We start from the raw sequence: 26,261 nt of genomic DNA on the forward strand, positions 1-26,261 counted from the left end.
GTCAGCATTACTTAGATTGTAAGCTCTTTGGGGCAGGGACTGTCTTACTCTGTTTGTACAAGGCCTGGCACACTGGGATTGTGGTCCATAACTGGGACTCCTAGGCACTGTCCCAATACAAATAATAAAGCAGCAACCACCACATATGGACCACAAAATTAATCAAGAATGGCAATCAATCACTGAAGAGAGGCCCACTCCTGGTGTGGCAGGAGAGGTTTTAGGTCAAGATCAAGGATTGGCTAGACTGGGCCTAGAATAGCAGGGGGTGCTGATGGTCAGGATTGAGGAGACCTGGCAAAGCAGTGGGGCAGCGGGGGATGGGATGGGGCCCTTGGACTGGAATAGGGGATGGGGTAGGTCAGGATCATGACATTGGAGCGTTATGAATGCGTTGTTGCCTCTACACTATTATTTGTATTCTGGCAGCAAATAGAGGCCTATTGTGATAATTGGGCCTACAAATTTACCCTAATTGTAAGCTCAACGGTAAAAATGTGTGCAAGTCCCTAAGTTGTCACAGTAACCTGTCCCCACACATGCTGATGGGGGGAAGGGATGAAATGCAGACAGAATGATGGGTGTACGCAGACACAATAGTGCTATGGAATTAGTCCAACCAAAAAGCCCTACTGATATAACTCGAGGACTGTGTTATGATCATGCTTGGCAAGCAAGAAAGTGTGGGTCCAGAAATCAGTTAACCAAAACTGGTGGGTAAAACATTCAGCCTAAATGGTGAACAAAGTAAGAGGGGGATGGGCTATTCCACCCATCACTCCCTGTTTGGGTCCTTAAAGAAAGATTTTGTGCCAGGAAACACAGAAAAAGAAACAGACTGAGGCTATTGGAGTGAGTGCCCCCATGATGGCTGCCACCCCCATCGTCCTGTAAGACCCTTGATCCTCTTCGTCCGAACCCTGAGAGATGGTCCTGACCGGAGCAGGCCAGTGAGAGGGGCCCAGATGACAATCACCACCTCTACTTGCTCCAGCTGAATCCCAGATGCCACCTGGATAAAAAGGGATCGGACACCAGCAACAATGACAGGTCCAGCCCATCTCGGCTAACTTCTTCTCTTTCCCCCAAAAGGACAGTTATTACCGTCTTTGACACCACCTCAGAGAGTGTCAAACAAGGGAGGGGGTTTCCTTCTAAAAACTTGCTCTAGCTGAAGAGAAAGGGAACAAGGGATGCTGTTAAAATGAAAGCCTCACTTAATGCTTTACATCTCAGGTGCTTTCACTGCTTTTGTCCCGATTGATCAGGGCCCCATTGTGTAGAGCAGGGGTGGGCAAATTTTTTGGACTGAGAGCCACATCTGCGTATGGAAATTGTACGGTGGGCCATGAATGCTCACAAAATTGGGGGTTGGGGTCCAGGAGGGAGTGAAGGCTCTGTCTGGGGGTGCAGGTTCTGGGGTGGGGACAGAAATGAGGAGTTCAGGGTGCAGGAGGGGGCTCTGGGCTGGGGCAGGGGGTTGGGGTGCGGGGAGGTGAGGGCTCTTGATGGAGGTGTGGGCTCTGGGGTGGGGCTGGGAATGAGGGATTTGGGGTGCAGGGGGGTGCTCCAGGCTGGGACCAAGGGGTTTGGAGGGCGGGAAGGGGATCAGGGCTGGGGCAGGGAGTTGGGGCATGAGGGGGGGTTGAGGGCTCTGGCTAGGGGTAGGGGATCTGGGGTGGGGCCAGAAATGAGGAGTTAAGGGTGCAGGAGGGGGCTCCAGGCTGGGGCAGGGGGTTGGAGCGTGGGAGTGTGTGAGGGCTCCGGCTGGAGGTGTGGGCTCTGGGGTGGTGCTGGGGATGAGGGGTTGGGGGTGCAGGAGGGTGCTCCACGCTAGGACTGAGGGGTTCGGAGCGTGGAGGGAGATCAGGGCTGGGGCAGGGGGCTGGAGCACAGGAGAGACTCGGGGTGCAGGCTGTGGGCAGTGCTTACCTCAGGCAGCTCCCGAAAGCAGTGGCCATGTCCCCCTCTCCAGCTCCTATGTGGAGGCGCTGCCAGGCGGTTCTCCGCACTGCCCCATCCACAGGCCCTGCCCCTGCAGCTCCCATTGGCTGCAGTTCCCAGCCAATGGGAGCTGTGGGGGTGGCGCTTGGGGTGAGGGTAGCACGCGGAGCCCCCTGGCTGCCCCTAAACATAGGAGCTGGATGGGGGGACATGGCGCTGCTTCCGGGAGCTGCGCGGAGCTGTGGCACGTGCGTGTGGAGTGGCTGCTGACCCTGCTCCCTGGTTGGAGCGTGGGAGTGGGACAAGTCCCAGACCCCACTACCCAGCGGGAGCTCAAGGACCAGATTAAATCAGCTGGCGGGCCGTGGGCCATAGTTTGCCTAGCCCAGTGTAGACACAGCACACTAGGTCCAATTGAGCTTGCAAGCTAAAAATAGAAATGTAGCTGCAGTGGCATGGGCTGTCTGCCCCAAGTACAGTCCCACCTGGGACCCTAGGTACTTCCTAAGGCAGCTGTGCTGTCCTGCCGCCCGTGGCCACACTTCTATTTTCAGCGTACTAGTTTGATCAAAGCTAGTGCACGTGTCTAACCGGACTGGAAATATCACCTCCAGCCCACAGTGCGGAGGTACCCTCGGAGAGAGCCCCTGCTCCAAAGAGTTTATAATTGAAGGACTGGCAAGGGAAGCAGATTCACCCCAGGCCACATTCCTGATCAGTGGCTGAGCCAGGCCCAGGTCTCCTGAGTCGCATACTCACTGCCTCCCAATTCACGTGAACGTCTCCCTGCCAATCAGACAGGTCCCTTCCCTGAGGCAACGGTACTGCTGCACGGTAGGAAACATGCTATTAGGGCAGATCTAAGGAGACATGATGGATGCCACAGAGCCATAACTTTGTCTAGCATTCTCAAGCTGTCCCATATGGGGGCAATGGATCAGCAACCGCTGTGAAACAGCGTGACTAGGATTCCTGCTAAGACTTTCAGTTACACCAGAATGCATTAGCCCCAAAAGAACACTAGTTCTGTTCTTTTCACTGGCTGTAGGGGCTGCTCACACTCTGGGCAGGTTTCAGAGATCCCTTGATCCAGAGGCAGCAAGTTGCCACGGCCTCAGCGTCAAAATGTATCAGAGGCCTGACTCCTCTACCGGCTCATTCAGGTCAGGGTTCAACTTAGCCAGAAAGGATCAAATGCTCACTTTTGTCCCTCCTCACCGGGACCTTGCTTGGCAAATCAAACAAATGAGCAGAATTCTACCCCCTTCACCCAGCTCCCCGCTGCCATGGGTATGTTATCACTGCAAATGCCAGGGGCTAAATTCACACCTGGAAATAGCAGGCTGCCCCTTTTGGCCTTTGTAAAGGAGCAAAGGGGCAGCATTTAGCACGCCCAACCCACACTTATGGAAAGCGATGGATAGACAGAAGTGGGAGATGGAGAGAGATAAAGAGAAAGGGCCCGATCGTGCTCTCACACCAGGGCCAGTGAGGAACAATTCCTACTCCTGAGGGCATTCTGTGCCAAAAATATAAAAATTCTGCGCACTATATTTTAGAATTCTGGAAATTTTGTCAAATAAATGTGGAAGCTCCAGCATGGCATTGGGGAGCACAGGCCATTGGGTTCACAGAGGTGGGAGATCATAGTGCAGCTCCCCCAGCCCCTCAAGGACACGGTGAGGCTGCGCCCAAACCTGACACAGCACAAGGACCAGGCCTGCCCCAGAAACACTCCAGGGCCCTGCCCCTCTGTGCCAGGTGCACCAGGTGTGGGCAGACAGGCTCAGCAAGGCAGGATCCAAGTGTGGAGGGGCTTAGTGTGGGGGGATCCAGGTGTGGGTTGAGAGGGTTCTGTCTGGGGCATCGTGGATGTGGGCAGCTCAGTGGAGGATCTGGGCGTGGGGAGGAATCTGGATGCACAGGGGCTTGTTGGGGGGTTCTGGGTGTAATGGTAATGGGACTCTACGGGGGGTCCAGGTGAAGGTGGTTTGGGGCTCAGTGAGGGGGTTCTGGGTGTGGGGGAGATAGAGCTCAGCAGAGGGTTCAGCTGCAGCTGGTTGGGGCTCAGTGGGGTGGGGATCAGGGTGTGGGTGGCTCATCGGGGTGGTCCAGGTGCAGGGGGAGTAGGGATCATGGTGGGGGGGGTGTGAGTGCAGCGGGGGTGAGGCTCGGCAAGAAGGTCTGGGTATGAGGGGATCTGGATGCACAGGGCTTGGGTGGATGGGGGAGCAGCTTCCTGTACAGGGATCCCTCCCTCTGCAGCTGAGGAGCGATGGGAGGGGAGTTTGCAGAGTTTCCTTCAGCTGGGGGAGAAATCTCGGGGTGGGTCTGACCTGGCCCCAGATGCTGTGCAAGGTAAGAGGGAGTCCCGTCCTCCCCAGCCCAGCTGGGACTAGCAGAGGAGCCTGGCACAGGGTAGAAGCCACCAGCTGGGTCTTCCCCAGCGCCACCTCCTGCTTTACAGTGATTTACCTCTCTTCCAGCTGCCCTGGGCCCCCAAAACATATTGCTGTGGAGGGTTGCATGACAGTTCTTGTGGCTTCCCTTTGCTTCCCCGTCAGAAAGTCATTTTTCTGTAGGGAAGCAAAGAAATCTGCGGGGGACATAAATTTCCCCAGGAGTAAACTCCTCCATTGAGGTCAGTGGAGTTCACAGCAGCATCAGCCTGGTACATGCAAGAGGGACAGGATCTTCTAATACAGCACTTTAGTCTGTGGTGTGACCACTCCAATCTCATGCATCCGACGAAGCGGGTATTCACCCACGAAAGCTTATGCTCCAATACGTCTGTTTGTCTATAAGGTGTCACAGGACTCTGCCGCTTTTACAGATCCAGACTAACACGGCTGCCCCTCTGATACTTCACTCCAATCTCGTCATGTACATCCTCCAATAGCCATTCAGGCTCCCTTCCCCGCAACTTCCACCCTTCTCGTCTACTGCTTGGTTACATTAGGACGGTTTTAAGAAGGCAAGATGAAAATGAACTCCCTTTAATGTGGTGGGGCGGCTGCTGCTTAGGTTTCTGCGCTTGTGGGAGGCTACAATGCTGCTGTCCTTACTCTCAGTGAGTAACACCACCGCCGTTAATAGCTCCTAGCAGAACAGGGTACTAGCCCACAGGAGGCAGGGTGGCAGGCTTGGGGATATAGATCGGAAGCTGTTTGGGGCCAGGGCTGTATTTACTTCTAGGGCAGGTGTGATGCCCTTCCTCACACCAGCAAGTATCTTGCTCCATTGGCTTCAGGAGGCCACCACAGTTCAGGAAGGTACAAGGGCAAATAAAGGCAGTACAATCGGGCCCTCTGTTTCTGTACAGCACCAAGCCCATCCTGATCTTGAGTGGGGTCCCTGGGCACTACCATAATGCAAGTAAGGAAATAATACATCTCCCCCCCGCCCCGTACTTATCTGTCAGTTTGTTCTCTCCCCCCAGATCTAGGACTTCACATATCCTAGGACCAACTCTTTCTTCCTTGCCTGAAACCTCCCCTGCCCTGCTCTAATCTCTCCAGCTCTCTCTGCAGTTTGGTTCTGCCTCCTGGGGCTTTGTCACCCCTCTGACCATGCTTTCAGCCGCAAGTGCAATCGCAGCTGAATCCACACCAAAGAAACACCCGCCCCAGACAGACGTAAAGCAGCCCCACAGATCGCTGAGCGGGGCTGACTTTTATAACATCAGTTGATCTAAAAAGCTTCTAGAAGCTTAAGACATCGGGACTAGGCCACAATTCACTTAATGACAGGTGGAATTTCTGCCATTGTGACAGGGCCACCTTGGAAGTGCTCCAGGAACCATTGCGTCAATATGAAGACAGCCTGACTGGCTGCCATGGTACACGGACAGCATGTACAGTAAAGGCTACAAGGTGCTACCAGCCACCTTTGCACCAGCTACACAAAGAAGGCAGTGATATTCCGTGACCCTGTGTGTTTGTGGTGAGCACGAGCAATGGACCCAGCCCACTGTAACCTGGGCCTGCTGCATGCAAATTGAGACAGGGCCAACAGGAAGCCTGTCTGCGCTGCCTGCTCCCTCTTCGGCATGTGGGATTTCAAGACTTCTGCTGCAGCTCTTCAGCCAGGCGCCTGATTCTCCTTGCACCTGAGTGTCGATCACGTGGAACTCCACTGAAGCTGCACCCCCGTAAAACAAGAGTAGGAGGCAGATTGGGCTCCCTTCTGCAAAGGGTCACTGTGTCCATGGAGTGGGGTTAAAGAGGGAGCCATGGGGAGCCTCCACCAATAGCCTGCAGGGGCTGTGGTGAGGGAGCCAGGAGACAACGCGGTGCACAGATATACTGAGTGTGTTGCCGATTGCATGCTGCCTGTTTTTACAGTGGCTGTGGCTAACATCCACTCCAGAAGAGGCTACCCACAGCCTCTGCCAAGCATGAGCCATGTGATGGCTGTCGCAGTCAGTGGCGCCGTGTCTTCTCGAATCTCTTCAGACCCAGGGGCTGTCCTCTGCTTTCCTTGTGCGGTGCAGACCCCGTTGTACCAGAGTCAGGACTCTGACACTGAGGCCATTGCAAGCCTGCTCCCTCCACATCAAGGGATCTCTGAAACCAGCGCAGACCCTGTGCTACTTCCTGCATCCTCTCCAGGCAGCTTACCCAGCCGCTGTTATCTTCTCCCTCCAGTGCGGTCTTGTTAGAGGCCATCTGTCCGGGGACAGGTTACCAGCTTCAACACCTCTTGCTGCTGGGGTTGCTGGCCTGCATCATCAGGCCACCTGGATTCGTCACGGTTGCATTACTGCTTCTGTGTGCTTGCATATGTTGTGAGACATGCCCCACTCCTGCCTCTGCACGTAAGTCTCCAGTGCATTTCAGTGGAGAATGCCAGCGCATAACATCTACTCCCTGCTATCAGCACAGTATAGGTGCAGCTCTCCCCTTTCCATGACATTTTGTGTCAAAGGGAACTATCAGGGTCATAGACAATATATTTCATAATAAACTGGCTAGAGTGTACCCGTGCTACTGCCCTCTGCTGGAGGGAGTCAGAACTCCTCAAGTGTGTGTCATAGAGCCTATGCTGCTAACAGAGATATTCTTTTAGCTCATGTGGTAGAAGCCAGAGGATGCGAGTTCTACGTCTGCTTTGCTGTGAAGTTCAGAAAGACCATGGTGTTCAGCTCAGCAACAGCCATTATGGTGCTCTGGTAGGTGGCCAGAGACTAGCTCCCATACTGCATATGCAGGATGGGCTGGTGTGGGGTCCTACTTTTGTCACATGGAAGAAGTGCAAAGACATGCAAGAAAAACCTGCCTTTTCCCACTCCATATGCTCCTGTCCAAAAATACGCAGCTTCTGGGGAAGAGATCTGTTCAGTGATGACCCACATATTTCAAAGTACCATCCCATGTGATTGGAACGTGTGTTTATGGGGAGCTAGACCCTGAGGGGGATCAGAATACATTACCGGCTCAGTCAAACAGGGACTGCTAGCGAAGGGAAAAAAAACAAATGCTCAGCACTGGTACCACAGGAACCAGACTACAAGTAAAAAACAAGTTTCCTTTGGTTAACACAATCTGCCAAGAGGACAGCTCACACGTTAACCCGCTGATGGCAAGAAATGCAGGAGAATAAATGGAACCCAACCACACGTGTCCTGAAGAAAGATCTGATGGTTCTCATTATTGGACTAAGAAGATGTGATTCCCAACAGTGGGCTAAGCTTTTAGGGTACTGGTGTATCTGCGTAGCACTGCTAGGTGCTACCAGTTTCATGGAAAGTCTCTTTCTTTCTGTTATCCACACACATGAAATGGGAAATTACCCCTCCCCCCCCGACATCGTATGACTAAATGCAGCCCCAGGCATGGACAGGGCCAGGCGACGGAAAAGCACATGTCTCTGAGATTCCAGCAGCTGGATCTGGCAACGGACAGCTCCTTGGGATCGCGCTGATGAAGCTGGTAGGGCACCGATTGAGTTCTAGTTCAAGTGTGTAGGTAGGCACTGCTGTGAGGGAGTTCACATGGCTGGCCAGAGCGCAACTATAGCTAATGGCCACCAGACAGTACTTTCCCTCCCCTCTTCTCACTTTGGTTACCCTTGGAGAGGGCAGGGTTAGAATACCCCCCTTGCTCAGGCACACATTCTTCATACCCCACTCCAGCCCCCCCAAACCCTCCCATCGCAGAAAAGGCAACAGACCTTCTCGGCACGCCCCAGCGGAGCAGAGACAGATGTGTTATGACAGAAGTCATCGCAGCATCCCTGGGGATGGAGTGTTCTTCCTCCAGTTATCCCAGCCAGGAAAATGAGCACACGCAAACACGCACACGCGCTCTCAGACACGTGCACACCCCAAGAATGCAGAGAGCTCCTTCCCAGGAGCAGGCTAGTGGCAGTGGGCAAAGGGCAGAGTAGTTGGAGCGGAGGGAGGCGGGGGGAGTTTGTATCAATTCGGTAGACCTGCCAGCATTTTGTCAGGCAAACGAGGAACAGGGAGGAGGTGGCTGGGATGAGGGCAGACAAAAAGAGACATAGAGGACGAGGCTTCATCTCAGAGATGGACTGAGGCTTAATTGAACCTGGATTCACCAAAATGTTGGGCCTCCTAATCCTGCATGCTCCCAGATGGACACTTGGCCAAAGTCAGGCAGACCCCAGCTCATCAGGCAGCTGGCTACTAGCGATCACTGGTGCATGGCACCGCTGTTTGTTACTCTCGAGGATGAGTGTGTCCCCTCTGAGCATGGGGCTGAATCTTGCCTTCATCTGTCCCTGTCATCGCCTCCTCAGCACTCTTATTCCTCCTCCCAGCCCTGAGCGGCAGCTGCCTTTCAAGGGATTCTGTAATCACCCTGCCACCCACCCCAGCCTTCTCCTCTACACCCATCACGCCCAGCTGCTCGGCTGAGTCACCCCCTTGGGGGGGTGGAGCTTTCATGTCAGTGACTGGCAGGAGGTGGGGCTTCTGTCTGTGCTGACTCAGTGGCTGCCAGTGATGGGGGAGCAGAGGCTGCTACTGGTTTGGAGACCGAACGCAGGGCATTTAGCGGCTACAAAATTGTATAACAAAGCAAGGGGGACGGGTGTTAAGGCCCCCGACATTTCAGGGGATGGAGATATTTTGAGATGCTCTCCTGATCATTGTCTGTCCTGGTCAGTCATCTCCTCGGGCGCTGCCTTTTTACTAGATCCCCTAACCCGGCTCCATACAATGGATTCGTCACCAGAGCTAACCCCCTGGCCGACAATCTGCAAAGTAGAACATGATTAGAAACTCACCCAGTTGCTTGATGGATCCATGTCCATGTTCCACCCTCTTTGCCCCCTTTCCTCTCCCGCTCCCTTCTGTCTATGCCTTTCCCCATCCCTCGGGCCCCTATCATCTGCTCCCCCTTCGTTTCATAGCACACAACTTCCTTACTTCTGCACAACAGCTGTTCTCGGCGAACAAGCGACCTTGCGTTCCACCAGAAGTGGCGCTGCTGATCGGGAGGGAGATGCCCAGGCAGAGCTGTGGCTGGTGCGGGTCCGGGTAGGGGAAGGCCGGGCTAACAGGAGGTGCTGGCAATCAGGAGCCACGGGCACTGGCCGGGCCACATGTGGAGCCTCCATGACTGGCTGAGGAGGGGCAGCTCTGGGTCAGGACTGAGACGCAGCGGCAGAGCTCTGCCTGGGAACCTTGCACCCTGCCTGGCGCCAGCTGCTCTTATTAGCACCTCGCTGTGAAGAGCATAAAACTCGCTATAAAAAAAAAATCAAGCTGAAGAGAGAAGCTGCAAAAAAGTAAAACCGACAAACCGGTGTCAATTGTGCTGCTGCTGCTGCCCTTCCTCCCCCACCCACAGCACTGCCAATGCCCCGCCATCCTGACCCCTGGCACTCCGGCTACTCCAGTCCTAGCCTCCCCTCCCCCTGCACTGCCAATGCCCCGCCATCCTGACCCCCAGCACCTCTGCTATTCCAGGCCCTTTGCCAGTGTGCCTCAGCTCTGTCTTGCACCACCCCATGATGTTCCAGTTGGGGGATCCTCTGCTGCCCTTGAAGCGACAGTCCCCATCAGCTGTGTGCCAGCCTCTAGGAGACAATGTCACCACATAGGGCGTTGTCTACTAGGACCTAGGATGAAAACCCAACCAAACTCACCACACTGGTGACCAAACCCAGAGCCGAGACTTATGAATAGCAAGAGGCTACATTCCTGATTTCCTTTTCATAGCAAAGTGCTGTACAGAATGAATGTTGGGGGATCACTCACACTGCCAGGAAATGCAACCATCTCTGCGGTGGAATGCCACAGCCATGCTCACCCAGCAGAACGATCCAGCCATGCCATAGGCTGGGTAAATTAGGATAATCCCCTCCACTGAAATCTGAGAAGGAATTTGGGAGGTGCAGTGCAGTTACCTAGGGTGGATTTGACTGAGATGCCAGTTTTAACCCCCATACTCTTGCAAAAAGTGCAGTGGGGCTTTTAAAGACCGCATGCCTGCCCCTCGGGATGGTGTACATTGACTCCAGTGGAGAATCCCCACGAGCGGTCAAGGCAGCATTTGCAGGCTTCCTCCAAGAGACGGCACTGATTCCATGATCTGAGCGCGGGACCGTTCAGAGTGCGGCGTCAGGGGATCGCTCCGGATGGCACAACGCACCCGCTTTGTGTCAGGCGCCCCGTGCCCAGCGCGGGGCACTTGGCATAGCCCTGGTCTATGACATCACAACCTGCCAGCCGGCCCAAGAGATCTGGTGCACGGAAGTCAGGACTTTCCTAAGGAGTTTGGCTCTGGAGTCGCTCTCCCTGGCTGCAGCTCGTTAGTGGCTCTCTCCCCGCCTGCCACTCAACAGGGGTCAGTGGAGCAGCTGGTTGCAGGCACAAGGCTGAGCGAGTTCCCCCAGGCCATGCGAGCTGGACTCTCTGGCAGCCCCAGTGAGTCTGTCAGTGAGCGACACAGTCTCGCCTTAAATATGTCCCCCACCAAAGGACCGTGGCACCTCGCTGACTGTCCCCCGCCCCCCCAGGTCCACTAGTGTCATGAGTCAGGCGAGGTCTCATGTTCTCCCGTCCTGCCACAGAAGGAAGCAACGGGAAGGGGAGGCATGGGCATTTTAAGGAGCTGGCATCTCAGGTGCCACTGCCTTCCCCCGTCTCCTCACCACCTGCCTACGCACACACACGCTGCCTTTCATCATGGACAAGCCCCTGAATCACCCCCCACCCCACCCCAACAGAAAACTGATAACAACTGAACATGCATCAAAGGATGTAGGGCCTCTGGGGGCCATCGCTGGAGCAGAATGGCGTGGCTGGGGGTGACATACCTCTGCCCCGAGCTGGGACTGAACCTGCCCAGAGTCCTGGGGGGGGGGGGGAGATGTTCCCTGAGGGGGAACGTGTGTGTGTGTCTCTGTGTGTGTGTGTCTGTGTGTGTGTGTGTAGCGGGGACGGGTGGAGGGGGCAGGCAGAGGTGATGCTAGCCCATTGGGGGCCCTAAGCAGGAATATTTGGAGGAGCCCACAACACACATAATAAAAAGTGAATCCCTCCCTCCCCAGAGCTGCTTGGGGCCCTGAGCAATTGCTTAGTCTGCTTCTGGGAACACGACAAGAAGAACATTTATCTGAAGTCAAGAACTGACATATTAAGAGAGCGCACGCCAGAGAAGAAAAGAGAGAGAAGGCGGAACACAGGGACGGAGGGACAGACAGCAATACAGAGATGAGGGGAGTGAGAGAGAAGGAAAGGGGAGAAAGAGGGTGGTGCGGGGGGGGGGAATTCTGTACCCCTCCCCATCCCTGTTACTCTCTCACTGCTGGGAAGTTCAGCCCCTCGGACTTGCTGGACAAAAGAGAGGAGACACAGAGGTTGAGAAGAGTCCCAGCAGTGTCCGGGTGCTGCAGCTGCAGTCCCACCTGCCATCCTGATCCCTCACTCCCACCCATCCCTTCAGCTGGCTGCCTACTCCCTCTTGGCACCCACACGGAAAGCCACCCTGCCGGAGAGAGGAGGTGCCCTGGCTGAACTTGCTGCCCAGAGCACAATCAAAACCAGCCCGGACAATGCTCATAGCCCAGCTGCCGTCCTCTGGCAACCTGCTGGCAAGGGGGTGTGAGGGTCATGTGGTAAACATACAGACATCCATGTGCACGCAAACACACACCCACACTTTGACAGGACAGAAACTAATGAAGCCGCTCAGCAAGCTCTTCCCCAAAGCAGGATGCTGCAGGAAAGCCAAGACATTCATTGTAAGTAATTGTCCTGTATAGAATCGAACTTTGAAATGCCCCCAAACAGATGGCAAAACTATGAGCCTTACACTCAGAATCACAGAAATCAGGGCTGGAGAAGACCGGTTAGAGTAGACACACCTTGTCCATTCTCTGACGACTGTTCCCCTTGGTATATCCTCTCAGGATCTGACCAGTACATTGTTAAATGACCCAAGTGATGCGGCTTCCATCCCCCCCTCCCTTTGGGGGACTATTCCATAGCCCAGCAGGCCTCACTGGTAGGAAAGGGTTCCTGCTCTCCAGCCTAAATTTCCGTTGCTCAGCTTCAACCCGACAGCTCTGATTTCTACCCCCTTGACTCATTCCTCTCCCTCCTCAGTGTTTCAGACACCTAGCTCCCCCATAGATTGTTTTATCAGGGTCCAGAGCCAAAATTAAGGAGGGTTTGAGGGGTGGCAGGTCACTGTGGGGATCTGGGGTTGGACTGGGTCTTGCCCTCTGGAAGGGAACATGACAATGCAGCCGAGAGGGAAAGTCTGGAAGTATTGTCTATCTGTTGTGGAGCGAGACAGAGGGAGCAGGGACAGAGACAGAGCGGAAGGGAAGAAGTGAGGTCCCTTTTACCTGGACATGGTCATCTCCGTCGGGGGGCTCCGTGATTTCTCCAGGCCCAGCTTGGTGAAGATGCCCACCAGCACCATGATGGCCACCACACCACAGATGATATATACAATCAGGTTGGTCTTGTCTCGGGTAGGATCCTCGGGGGTCTCATCCACCCGGGCTGGTGGCTGGCCTGTGTTGACCCAGTTGGGGGTGTCATAATTGGAGCATCCACTTTGGTCCAGCCGCCCGTGCTTGAACTGGCAGCAGAAGCGGTACCCACAGGTCCCACAGCAGTACTGGTAGATCCCTGAGTTGCAATTGAATGGAGGGTCCCATTGCCCCATGACATCGTAGTAACCACGGCACCGGTCGCTGCCTGGCACAGCCTCAGTGGGGGCCACCACAGTGTCCTCCAAGGTGGGAGCCCAGCTGGTGTTACCATGGCTCTCCACCTGCCCCTCCAGCTCAGGATCCTGGGTGCTCGGAGCCCTGGTCCAAACCCGCCCTGGGTCCAACAGAACCAGGCAACAGAATCCGAAGACGTAACCTCGCTCCATCCATGCGCCACTCCCGCTTGCCATCACGCTCTCCTCGTCAATGGGGACGGAGACTGGTTAGCTCCTCGCCCGCCTCCTTAGGGGAGAAAAGCCCCTCTCCTCTGGAGACGCAGCAAGAAGGGTGTTCAAAAATTTCCAGCCAGATGCTAGGACACAAGCTATATCACTCCGTCTGCCCGTGGGAAAAGACGAGTCACCCCCTCCTCACTAAACAGCTCCCCCCGAGCAAACCCCACAACTAGAATAAGCCACCCGCTCAGCCAAGGGCTCAGGGTGGGTTGGGGGGCAGGGGAAGGAAAAAAGGAGAAGAGGAAAATCCTAAAGATAAAAACAACAATATGGGGGGTGTCAGCCTTGCATCAGGGCAACCCCTGAAATTCCTAGCAAGAGCCCAAGTGCAAGGAGGCAGGAGATGCAGATCGCCCTCTGCTCCTCGTCCTTTAGGAGTGAATTTTGGATCTTTGTAGTGTCAGTCGAAAGGCTGCCCTGGAAACAGCGAGGGCTGTTCCCATTTCGGCTGCTCAAGGCTGGGAGAGGATCCTGGAGGCAGCCAGCGCGGCTCTGTCTCTCTCCCCCTTCCTCGGAGACACTGAGCTTTCTGAAAAAAAAAAACAACACACACACACAACCTTCACACCAGAGAGGGAGGGAGCGAGGGAGGGAGCAACTGAGAGAGCGGGAGGGAGACCAAGGAAAGGGAAAGAGGGAGAAATAGTCCTTATTCCTTCCTAAACCGAGTGGGCTCCTGCGCCACAATTGTCTGACAGTTACCAAAGGAAACCAGGGAAGAACCTTAGCCAAGTCCTCTAGCACATCCACTGTCCTCCGTGCAGAGCCTTGGATGGCAGCCAGAGCCAGGCTGTCACCAGGCCAGAGGGGATACAAGAGGACACCAGCGGCTCCTTATTGACTGTAGCCACAGGCACTGGTGCACAAGTGGCTTGAATGAGAGAGACATCCACAAAAACACACCGGTCAAGGGAGGGATTGAAAAAGCCTGGACCTCTGCAGGGCTACCCCCCCACCCCCCCCCACTGCAGGGCTACGCCCCTACACACACACAGACACAGACACTCCCTCCTCTGGCAAAGCTCTACCACCCCTTAAGGGCCCACTGCAGTTAGAGCCCCAGCCGGGCAGTACCCCGGTTTCAGGCCATCATGTCTGGGACCATTACTGGAGTGCATTTCCTAAGGGTCAGAAAGCGCCCATACAGTGTTGTCACCATCACCCTTATCCCCACCCACCTGAAGTTAAACCTTCCACCCAGACGGGCGGGTGTGGGGGGAGGGCACTCCTCTGAGGAGCTTTGAAGGCTTATACATGTCACCGTTTATAAGCATAACCCTCTGGCGCAAGCTTTTGCAGCTCCAATTCAGGCAAAGCTCCCTATTGACTTCAGTGTGGAGTTTTGCCAGAGGGAGGATTGCAGGATCAACACATCCCCCCAGCCTTGCCCATACACCCAGCCATCAAACAGGGGTGTGTGACATTAGACTCCCAAGTCCAGATGTAGGCACCCAGATAAATGGGCTGCTTGCCAGGAGTTCTGCGCACCCAGTGAAGTGCTGAGTTCAGCAGGAGTTGCTGGGCATTTAACACTTTCAAAAGCCAGGTCCCTTCTTTCGGAATCTATGTCCGCACTGAGTCACTGGAGTAGAGGCCCTTGTTTCTGAAAATCTTGGCTCTAGTTAATGGGCCAAGGGGGCTGCGCTGGCTCCAGAGGTTAAGCACATGACATGGAGCCATCCACCTCTAAGTGGGTCCAGTCCAGACTCAGGAGGCTGATGACCAAATGCCCTTTATTGGGCACTCTGCCAGCTCTTATACGGTGCCCACCGCTCTGGGCCCAATGCCTTCCAGCAACACATAAAGCAAAGATATTAGCCTCTGGCGCAATGTGGATTCTCCACAGGCCTCTCCCCAGAAGGACAGATGATGGGTGGGGCTCAGTTTTCTCAGACAAATCTTTTTCTAGCGAAGGCCAGGGCTGGACGTGTACCTCCTCCGGCAGAAGGAAGGGGCAGCTCTTGGTTTCTGCGGGAGCGAGATGTGAGGTCCAGTGCGAAATGTCCTGCACAAATGGGCTTCCCCCCAGTGCCGTTCCCTGGGTGCGCCAAGGTAAGGCCAGGCCTCTGAGTGCTGTTCTCAATGGGCAAGTCATGGTATCTGCACCACACGTGGCAAAGGTCTCAGCCCAGAGCAGCCTCTCCCAGCCAGAAAATAAAGGCCTTTGTGCCCCTCTCTTCCCCACAGAGTGCTGAGAATGCAGCGGCATAGCTTCATGCATACCCAAGAATGCGCGGGACTCAGCATCCGTGTGACCAGAGCACCCATGGGCCACAGTGAAATGCACAAATAAATCAGCATGGCGATGGTGATGTATTATGGAGAGTCAGCTGGGTAGCCATCGCCTCTCTCTTCTGACTGGGCAGTTTTGCTCCTTTGTTTATTATTGCCCTGGGAGACGTGCCCCATCCAATCCATGGGCATCCCCATCCAATCCATCCCCATCCAATCCTTTTTGTAGTGGTTGTCTTAGCACCCTGGACTGCATCTCAGGAAAGCTGGATTTGACTCCTCACTCTGTGACAGCCCTCCCTGGGCAAATCACTTCACTTCTCTGTGCCTAAATCCCCCATCTGCAAAGTGAGGTTAGCACTCTCTTCCTTTTCCCCCTGTGGGTGTTGTCTGTTTACATAGTGAGACAAGTCTGTGCTATAAGGTTAGGGTGACATAGGCCCCCTTGCGTCGAGCTAGCTGTGTATGTGTCTACACTTAGATTTGCCTCCCACCGATGTAAACGCCCCATTACAGCGATGCTATGACACCACCTCCCTGAGCAGCGTTGAGCCATGGTTGATGTACTGAGGTTAATGCAGCGTGAGTGTAGACCAGAGGGGGGGCAAAGTATGGCCCGCGGGCCACATCCGGCCCGCAGAACCCTTCCCTCTGGCCGCCGAGCTCCTGCCGGGGAGCGGGGTCAGGACAGGCTTGCTGAAGAGCCAGCCCAGCTCCCTGCGGGGCAGCACGGTGAGCGGGGCGGAGGCTCGCTCCCATTCTGCTCCCCTCCCTCCCTTGCAGTCACAGTTCCCCCAGCGCCTGGGCAGTGTGGCTGCAGATCTGGCTGGGGGGCACAGCTATAGCGCCGCCAGACCTGGTGCTCCAGGGCTGCACGGTCAAAGAGTAGAGGGAGTTCTGGGGGGGGCGAGGAGCAGGGAGGATTGCAGGGGTGCAGTCAAGGGGCCTGGGCCCTGCTGCCGGGGACAGGGGCAGAGCAAGCCAGGGCCCCTCTCCACCCCAGTATGCTTGGTCCCTGTCCCCAGCAGTCAAGCCCAGCCAGGGAACGAGCCCTGCCCGACTGCCGGAAGAGCTGACAAACAAGCAGGGGAAATGCACAGGGAAAGGACTGAGCCCCCTTTCCCCCAAACCACAGGTAACGTGGGGCGGGGAGAGCAGGGAGGGTTGGATAGGGGGCGGGGGTCCCGGGGGGATGGTCAGGGAGCAGAGAGGAGGGGTGTTTGGATAGGATGTGGGAGTCTTGGGGGGCAGTCAGGGGTGGGGAGCAAGGGGGGTTGGATGGGGGTGGAGGTTCCGGGGGGCTGGATAGGGGCCGGGGCCAGGCCACGCCTCGCTGTTTGGGGAGGCATAGCCTCCCCCAGCCTTCCCTACCCGGCCCTCCATACAATTTCCGTACGCGATGTGGCCCTAGGACCAAAAAGTTTGCCCACCCCTGGTGTAGACGCTGCGTTACCTATGCTGAACCTAACAGTCCTCCAGCAGCTGTCCCACAATGCCCGACAGTGACTGCTCTGGTCACAACTGTGAACTCCACTGCCTGGGGTCACAGAGACTGGAAGCCCCTCCCTCCCACCTGCTTTGAAGCCCTGTGAATTTTTGAAACGCCTTGTCCTGATTGTCCAGCTTGGTGTGCACAGCTAGCCGCTCTCCACTGCTGGGTGTCCCTGCCCAGGTGACCATGCTGGCAACACATCACAGACATGCTCCGGCTTGCAGTAGGCAGGAGATATTGGATCTCCTGGGCCTGTGGGGAGAAGAGGCTGGAGCAGCTGTAGAAACAGGGACATCTCCGAGCAGCTTGCATGGGGCATGCGGGAGAAGGGGTCTGACAGGGACCAGCAGCAGCGCCACGTGAGGGTGAAGGAACTGCGGCAGGCACACCAGACGGCTAGGGAAGCGTATCAGCAGAGCTGCTGCTTTTACAAAGAGCCGCATGCCAGACTTGGTGGACACCCCACAACCACCCCACACACCACCGTGGATACCTCCAAGGAGCCCAAGTCACACACCCCAGCGTGAACAGCAAAGACGAGGAGGAGGTGGAAGAGGACAATGGGGGCCACGCAACCGGCGGGTGGTGATCCAGCTACGTTGCTTGCCAGGCCCTCTTTAAGACTGCACTGCGGGCCAGTCAGTCCCAGTAGTCGAGCATAGATGAGCCCGATGCAGGAGAAGGAGCCCCGTGTAAGTGTGTAAATGTATTTTCCATTGCAGTGATGTTCTGATGGTGCCCCCGACTTAATAGGACACAGCGATCGGCTTTTCAGGCCTTTACTCGTACTAGGAGAGGAAGCGGAACAACTGAGAGAGGTGGCATTAGCTGCTGGTCATTCCCCTATACAGTGAGGTGGGGGCATGCGGAGCAGTTTATGCACACAGGGGTGTCCCTTGAACCCTCCTGAGAGATCTCGATGAAACTTCCGTGGAGCTACTCTGCAATCCTTCCCGAAGGTTTCTAGGGATGGCGGCCTTATTTCTTCCTCTGCGGTGGGACATGTTCCCACACCAGTCAGTGATCACTTCGGCAGGCACCATTGCAGAGCACAGACTAGCAGCATACAGGCCCGGGAGGCTTTGGGACGCCTGCAGCAGCTGTGCTCTCTGTGCTTTTGTCACCCTCAGGAGTGAGATACCAGCGAAAACCATGACCACCTGCGGGAAATGGTGCCCGTATTCAGTGCCAGGGCCCTATATTCATATAGTTTCATGCAACGGAGCAGTTCCCTCATTTTCCTCACCCCTGACAGGCCATACTCACCACGGCTGGTGTTGTGAGTGGCACCATGCACAAGCACTCAGAAGCAGAACAACAATAAGCACGTCTTCTTTAAAACATCAGGGGGCTGAGGAAAGGGAGTTCTCAATCTTAACTTTCACTTTCCATTGTGACTGTCCTGACAATGGTACCTCTGGGTGTGGGATCTGCAACTGCTACTGTTGCGGCCTTGAGGGGTTCTCCCTCCATGGAACGCCTGAGGCGGAGAAAGAAGAGGCGGAGAAAGAAGAGGACTCAGGATGATGTGTTCACTGAGATCCTGCAAGCTAGTGCTGCGTCAGGCCATGAGCAAAGGGCCTGGAGGGCGAACACTGAAGACAGCTTGGAGAAAGAAAGAGCACACTGGAGAAAGGCCCAGGAGTTCCAGCAGGAAGAGGAGAGGGAGATGCACCAGGACGTAATGGAGCTTCTTCAGCAGCAGATGCTGCAGACTCTTGTAGACCTTCAGGTTCAACAGCATAGGCTCACCTCCCTTTGCAGTCCATGGAAAACTCCATTACAGCTAGGGTTGCCAACAGTCCTCTATTACAAGGGGTGTCCCTTATGTAACCCTTCCGCCAGTTGAAGTCAGCAGCAACAAGGACTGGGCTCAATATCTAGGAATTCATTTTCAACAGTGCAACACAGAACTGTCTGGAAGCCCCACCCCCGTAACCTGGGACAATCACACATCACCCCTTGGGCGCCTCTAGAGGCAACACTTCCCCTCTCACAAGCACAGAGTCTGAGTTTAGAAAAGACACATAATAAAAAGGGGGAGAGTAACCCAATATTAACTTGGGAAAACGCTGCATGCAGGATTCATAAGCATAAAACCATGAACAAAACCTGCACCGGAGAGCATGTTGGACAGTGTCCTTTTGCCTCAGGTTCTTAAGTCCAACAAACAAAAATTCCTTTCACATGCCCCACTTAAAGTGGTTGTCCTTGGTCAGTGAAGACCCAGAGTTCAGAGGTGCATCTGTGCAAGTTCACCTCCCACCCTGGTAGGGGTGAGGGTTACTTGCTCCATCATCCACATACTCATCCCCACCCTTCCTCAACTCCACTGGCGTGTGGTACCCCTGTCCCCTAACTAGCGAGAGCAGTTCAGTTGAGGGTGAACTCCTCAGTCAGGGCATGCTGAGCACAGTTCTGCCCACCCCTTGATTCACACAACAAGGATAATGACCCTTTATTACCCCTGCACCCAATAAGAAAGTGACTTGTGATCCAACCTCCCCATCATGCTTAGCACCTAGGCAGGGTGGGTGTGTCCATGCAAACAAGGTTGGCTCCTGAAGTCTTCCACTAGATATCAGGGGAGCGCTCACTCAAACCCTGCTTACACTTATTTAAATAGAAAATTGCCTGTCATACGGGATGCCTTTTAGCCCGTATTTCAACGTGTTAAACATATTCTCATTATTCAAAGCCAGTTTTAGTATTACCTCACTTTCCAATTAAATAAAGTTTGTAAAATTAGACAATTTAGAATTGGCCCCATGATTTGCTGAACCAATGTACCTCTAGCGCAAAAGGTTCCCAAACTGTGGGGCACAGCCCCACGAGGGGGGGAGGCACAATATAGTTATCAGGGGGGCATGAAGACCTGATGAGGCCACGCTGAAAGGCTGGAGTCAGGAGGGGGGACTCTGTCCAGCAGGGAAAGCGGGCAGGGAAAGTGCACAGGGCTCTGTGCAGGTAGGCTCGGCTGCCAGCACCTGGCTCCCTGCCCACCTCACTTCCCCACTGCTGCAGCAGCCACTAAACCAACAGTTATGCTCCTCTGCTAGGGATGTTGGCAGAGACTCTGTGAGCAGGGAATGGAAGGCTATATCTCAGGAGTGCTGACCCCCATGCCAGACAGAGCCCCTTCCTGGCCCTGGTCCTTCAGTGCAGTTCCAGGGCACACGGCCCCGTCCACTTGCCCTGCTAGATGGCGCCTGTGCAGGGAAAGCAGATGGAGCCTTGCTCAAGAGCTGGAGTCAGCAGGGGGCCCTGTCCAGCAGAAGGCCAGTACTCAGGGGTGCATCTTTCCAGTCCCCTCCCGACCCTGGCCCTGCAGTGCTGCCCTGTTCACGTCCAGAGCTGGGTCCCGGCAGCCAAGACTGCTGCAGGGAATGGAAAGTTTCCTCAACAGCCCCATGATTAGTGCTCCCCACCCTTGTGATATCGGGAGCCCCACTGGGTACAGGGTACTCCTCCCCCGTAGGGGTGGTAAGAAAACAGTTCTGTGTATTTTTGAAATACAATTTTGGCAACCCTAATTACAGCACCTCCTGAGCCCCCCTCAACATTCCACATGGCATCAGGGGCTGCATCCTTAGCCCTCCCACTCCACCCCGGGGGGGACATTAAAGGACAACCACAGCTTTACATGCACTGACCTGTGAAAGCCACGGTTGCTGTCTGTGTAGCTAAAATGGACAGGCACGTTCTTTCCCCTAGTTAAGTTCTTTTCCATTCCTTTACTAAGTTTTTAGTGTATTTGCTTTTAAATTGCACAGATTTTAATTTGCACTGTTTTTGTTGCTCAATAAAATTCTATTATTTGGAAAATAAATTCCTCTTTATTAGTTCACAACATATGCTGCAGAGTGCCTAGCAGTTCTGAAAGCACCCGCTTACTTGTTATTGTATAGTGTGATGACTTGTAGGATCAGTGACGAACAGGGTAATAATCATAAACGTACAGCAAGCACCGCACAGTTACTAGGTGCATTGACAGTGTTATATTCAGAGACGTACACCAAGCACTGCACAATTTCTAACAGGCCCTGAAACAGCAGGGCCAAGTAGAGCACAGTACATCACAATGCATCACTGTGGCCCACTGTTAAAGTGCTCTTTCAAAGCCTCCTTGAGCCATTGAGCTCTTCTAATAGCCCTGTGTTCAAATACAACAGACAGCCGCTCCATCTGCACCCCGGTGGCAACTTTGCTTCACAGATATGATGCAGGACACAGCAGGCAGCTATAGCCATTGGGATGTTTTTTTCCACTGAGATACAATCTTGTGAGTAAACAGTGCCAGCATCCCTTTAGACTACCAAAAGCACATTCAACTGTCATTCTACACCTGATGAGCTCGTAGGTGAACTTTTGTTTGGTGCTGTTGAGGTGGCTTCATGAGCCAAGGAGCAAGGGGTAGGCTGGGTCCCTCAGGATCATTACTGGCATTTCAGCATCGCCAATGGTAATCCATTGGTTGAGAAAGATCCCTGCTTGTAGCATTCTGAACAGTCCTGCATTCTTAAAGATGTGAGTGTTATGCACCTTTCTTGATGAGCCAACACTGATGTCAGTGAAGCATCCCTGGTGATCCACCAACGCTTGCATAACCATAGAAAAGCAGACCTTTCTGTTGACGTACCCTATGGCAAGGTGGTCTCGTGCCAAAATAGGGATATGCATGCTGCCTGTTGTACCACCGCAGTTTGGCAATTCCATTGCCTCAGATCCAGCCACTGTGTCCTGCATATTGATGAGAGTCGCAGTCCTGCATAGCAGGAGACAATTAATAGCCCTAGACACTTGCATGACAATGATCCCCACAGTGGATTTTCCCCACGCTAAAATGATTTCCCAAGTTTCCACAGTGCAGTCGACACTCGCTTCTCCACTGTCAGGGCAGCTCTCAGCTTGGTGTCCCTGCACTGGAGGGCTCGGGCGAGCTCAGAACATAGATCCAGGAATGTGGCCTTGCACATTCAGAGTTCTGTAACCACTGCTCATCATCCCAAGCCAGCATTATGCTGTGATCCCACCAGTCGGTGCTCATTTCTCAGGCCCAGAAGTGGCGCTCCGCCCTCTGCAGCTGCTCCGTGAACACCACCAACCACCGTGAACTGGTTCTCACTATGTCCCACAGCCACCTGTTCTCCCTGAAACCACCACGTTCCCTGCTGACTTGGTCTTCCCAAAACTTCCCAAAAGACACTGCGCTGGACGGTAGCGGGTTGCACACTGGGCTCCCTACCCATGATGCAGTGCACCATGCATTGACACAAGCACTCCTGGTGAGTACCCGCAGCACTGATGCCAGGAGCCAAATATGCATGCTCACAAGCGAAATACTAACTGTGGTGGCTTTATGCTGACATAATTTGCATTGGCAAGAGTTTGTAGTATAGACATGGCATTAGTTACTCAGGGCAGGGATTGTCCTTACTAAGTTTGTAGGGTGCCCAGCACAATGGAGCCCCCAGGCACTACTGTAATATACATAATAATATCAACAACAACAACCAACAACAACAGAGAAACAAATGATTAAATGGGTCATAGAGATTCAACTCCCTCCTAAAGGTGGCTCCTTGTTACAGGATGAGTGGCCCCTTTAAGAGGGAGCAGGATCCAGCACACCTGTAACTGATTACCTACTGTCCAATTGGGCTTTAGAGAAAGACACTGCAATGTCTAGCGAGAGGGGGAAACCAGATCACAAGAGGTCAGGGGCTAATTTTGTTTACTCCTGAAAAAGATGGCACCTCTAGCAGCCCCTGCAAGTGCTATACAGGAGCACTGGTTCATGGCTGACTGACCCTGCAGGAATTGTGCCCCTTACTGAGTCACCCACATCACTTCCTGCAGCACCCTTAGTTCTCCCATCCAAGTACTGACAAGGGCCAACGTTGCTTATTAGAACTGAGAGGATTACAGCCCAAGTTACTACAAATCTCAGCAGCAGTCAAACCCTTTAACCAGTCAGATCACCCAGCTCACTCTGAAGCCCTGCCTGAGATCTGTTTTGCAAATTAACTCTACTCCCTCCGCCGTCACAAAATGACAAAAAAATTACATGTAATATTATCAAAAAGAACAGGAGTACTTGTGGCACCTTAGAGACTAACAAATTTATTTGAGCATGAGCTTTCATGAGCTACAGCTCACTTCAAAAGCTTAGGCTCAAATAAATTGGTTAGTCTCTAAGGTGCCACAAGTACTCCTTTTCTTTTTGCGAATTCAGACTAACACGGCTGCTACTCTGAAACATGTAATATTATTAGCAGTTACCAGATGGCGCTATTGTGTATAGCCTTACAAGTTCTGTTTAACTGAATGTAGAGGCAGTTAGACCGTGGAGACAAGCTTGTGGGCAGTTGTGATACAATACTTTCTAGAAGTTAGTCACCAGTAAAGTTTGTTCCCTACCTGAGTGCCAACTGGAATAATCTCTTAGGTGCAGAGATGCTGCTCACTGTCATGCATGCAGAGAAAACCATCCAGGGCTCAGAAGGCCTGTGAGTGCAGAAGCAGCCTAAGAAAGGAAGTGACCAAAGTTAGGGAGCTTACTGGAGTCTCGTTGCCCATGAGGAACTGGGAAAGAAAGGACCTTCCTGAGGGCTGGATGAAGTTCACGCAGCAGGAAGCACTTGTCTTCAAGAACCCTCTGAAGTCTGAAGAGGAGAAAAATGACCTGTGGGCACAGCACACTATATTTGATTCATATGTCTCGCCTAAGCTAACCCAATTGTTGGCACGTTATACAAATACAAGGTCCAAGTAGACACATAGAAGAGCGTGTCACAGAATGAATGTTGCTATCTGGAGACTGTGCAGTCACTGACATGGATGCTCTGAAGCAGTGGTTGCTAAATCTTATTGCTTCACATTCCACCTTCTTAAAAAAAAATGGATGTTTGAAATACCACATGAAAATACCTTCTACTTGTGTACATTTATTTTAAGTATTTCTGGACTCTATAGCAACGTAAGTGCCCGAGGAACCCTAAAACATTGGATTATAATGTCCTTTTTAAACACTGCAGGTTTTTATCAGTGCACCAGTGTGTTTTTTTCAGGTGTGTGTGTGTGTGGGGGGGCCTCTGGGAGCATTACACAGAATTGTACATGTTCGCCTCAGTTGCCCAAACTGCACGACTTCTGGCAAGCTCAAGGTAGACCTAGCAGAAAGCTGGAGAAGAGTACAGTGCTCATCTGCACAGCCACAATGCACGGCACACCGCTTTATGCCAGTAGAGTTGGTGAGTGTTAGCCACTGTTATGGCTGAAAGCAACCAGGAACATGCATTTTGATTCTGGGGCATTTTCTGCCCTGCCACAGTGCATGCGACAATTTCTTGTTTGAGATTGAAAGATGTTTACATTTTTGGCATCCCACTTGCAACAAGCTCCCGAATTGCCGCTGTTTGGAAACCCTACTCTAAAGTAGGTTGAGGCTGGTGTCGGCACAGAACCAGCTCCAAAGTCAGGGAACCACAACCAGAATCTGGCCTGTGCCCTAATGAGATGCCCAGCAAGGTTCTGTGTTTACCAGAATGAGGCAACTAATTGTCAGTTCAGGCATACTGTGATATAAGTCAAAACGCATCCATTCTAGCTGATACATCCAACTTGGAGGGGCTGTGCTACCGCATGAAGGAAAGCCTGTGGTTCATGCATTCAAGACTCTCACGTGCAGGGAAATAAAGTGTGCACAGACTGAAAAAGCAGTGTGTGCAGTTGTCTTGTTTGAGTCCTTTCATGAATAGGTGCACAGGAGAGGCATTACAGTGGACTCTGGCCGTAAGCCTTAGAGGCCAGCATGCTAATAATTCCTCATGTGTGTTAGCCAGTGCATATATTATACATATAACTTGCATCACAAGTGAAGCATATGATGTGAATATTGTAGGTATTGGGCAGTTCTGCCGACTGAATTGTGTTGTTTTTCCCACAATGATGTTCACTCTTGTTCACTAGTATATCCCACAATGCCTTGGAACAGGACAACTCAGCATTTGGCATAAGTGGATAGGAAAACGGTCAAAGATCAAATTAATATTCTGCCCCAGTACAAGCTGGGGAGGTACCTTCAGAGACCAGTAGCTAGAACACTAGTATCGAAAACAATAAGAATGGTACAGAACAAGTTAAGGAACTGGTCCAAACTAAGGGGTTGGATCTTAGAAAGCACTTTATACATCATCATCTATAAGCAATCGCCTTATAAATACACGTGTTTTTGGGGGCGTATCTCCGAAGCACACCTACTGTGTAAAGATGAACATGCTGGGAGATGAGAATTGCTGCCCAAAAGGAGGGGTATATAGGTCTCCTTTTTATATTGCGCTAGTTTGTCTTAGACAAGAAGTTGACTAACATTAGTTATTTGGTCTTGAATATTTTTCATAACAAACCACAAGTATAGTCAACTAACTTGCTAAACAACGTAATCAATATGTGGCTGTACCACCAGGGCCACAAAAGAGTGATGTTGTACCTGCGGAAATACGATGCTGTGGTTAAATGCAGACTAGAGGAAGATATACCAATCACTGACATTGTAAGCAGATCCTTTGTGGCAGGCATGACAATATGGAGGAATCATTCGAGGCCTTAGTCCTTTTAGTCACAGCTGGTTAAACTGACTCAGACGAGAAAAATCAACTGAACTGAGGGCTGCAGCTAAGCAAGAGCCTCCGTGATCTGCGTTGCTGGAAACAATTGTCATTGACCAGCCAAAAGAGAACTGTGTGTTGCCAGCACCAGCATAAGATTATGAAGCAAAGCAGCTGGGAACCACCACTGTCAACAGACACATGAGAGGGCAGGGACCTGCCACAGGGGCCATCCGCCCCCTTCTCCAAGGAATAAGCACAGTGTCGCCTCCTCACTCCCCTGGCAGGGAGACACTGGTAGGAGGCAGCCTTCAGATACTGTGGGCCAGGTTGTGAGGTTTTTATTTCCATTTCTTTCTTCCCCTGCTCTTCCCAACTGAAGCTGCATCAGTTCCTGTGGGCTGGGTTGGAAGGAAGGCCAGTGCTGTGGGGAGCCATGTCAGACCGGCTGTGGCATCGGGGCAAATGGGAAAGTGGGACATCGTTACAGTGGAGGGGGAGGGAGCGAGTAAAGCAAGGAGAAATTGCAGCTAACTCGCTCTGAACTTCTTC

At 53.2% G+C, this 26,261-nt stretch overlaps 1 protein-coding gene across 2 annotated transcripts in view; it reads right to left on the reverse strand.

The window, feature by feature from the left end:
* The window catches only part of SHISA8 (shisa family member 8), a 34,460-nt gene extending 20,228 nt beyond the window's left edge, over window positions 1-14,232 (reverse strand). The window contains exon 1 of one of the 2 annotated variants that reach the window (XM_073327221.2): window positions 12,769-14,232. In XM_073327221.2, coding sequence (XP_073183322.1) covers window positions 12,769-13,331 — 563 coding nt within the window. In that variant the 5' untranslated portion in view covers window positions 13,332-14,232. The remainder of the gene's footprint in view (window positions 1-12,768) is intronic. The other variant, XM_073327222.2, reaches the window with a different exon arrangement.
* Window positions 14,233-26,261: the final 12,029 nt, after the last annotated feature.

The sequence above is a fragment of the Lepidochelys kempii genome, chromosome 1, assembly GCF_965140285.1.
Source record: "Lepidochelys kempii isolate rLepKem1 chromosome 1, rLepKem1.hap1, whole genome shotgun sequence".
Taxonomy (NCBI): Eukaryota; Metazoa; Chordata; order Testudines; family Cheloniidae; genus Lepidochelys; species Lepidochelys kempii.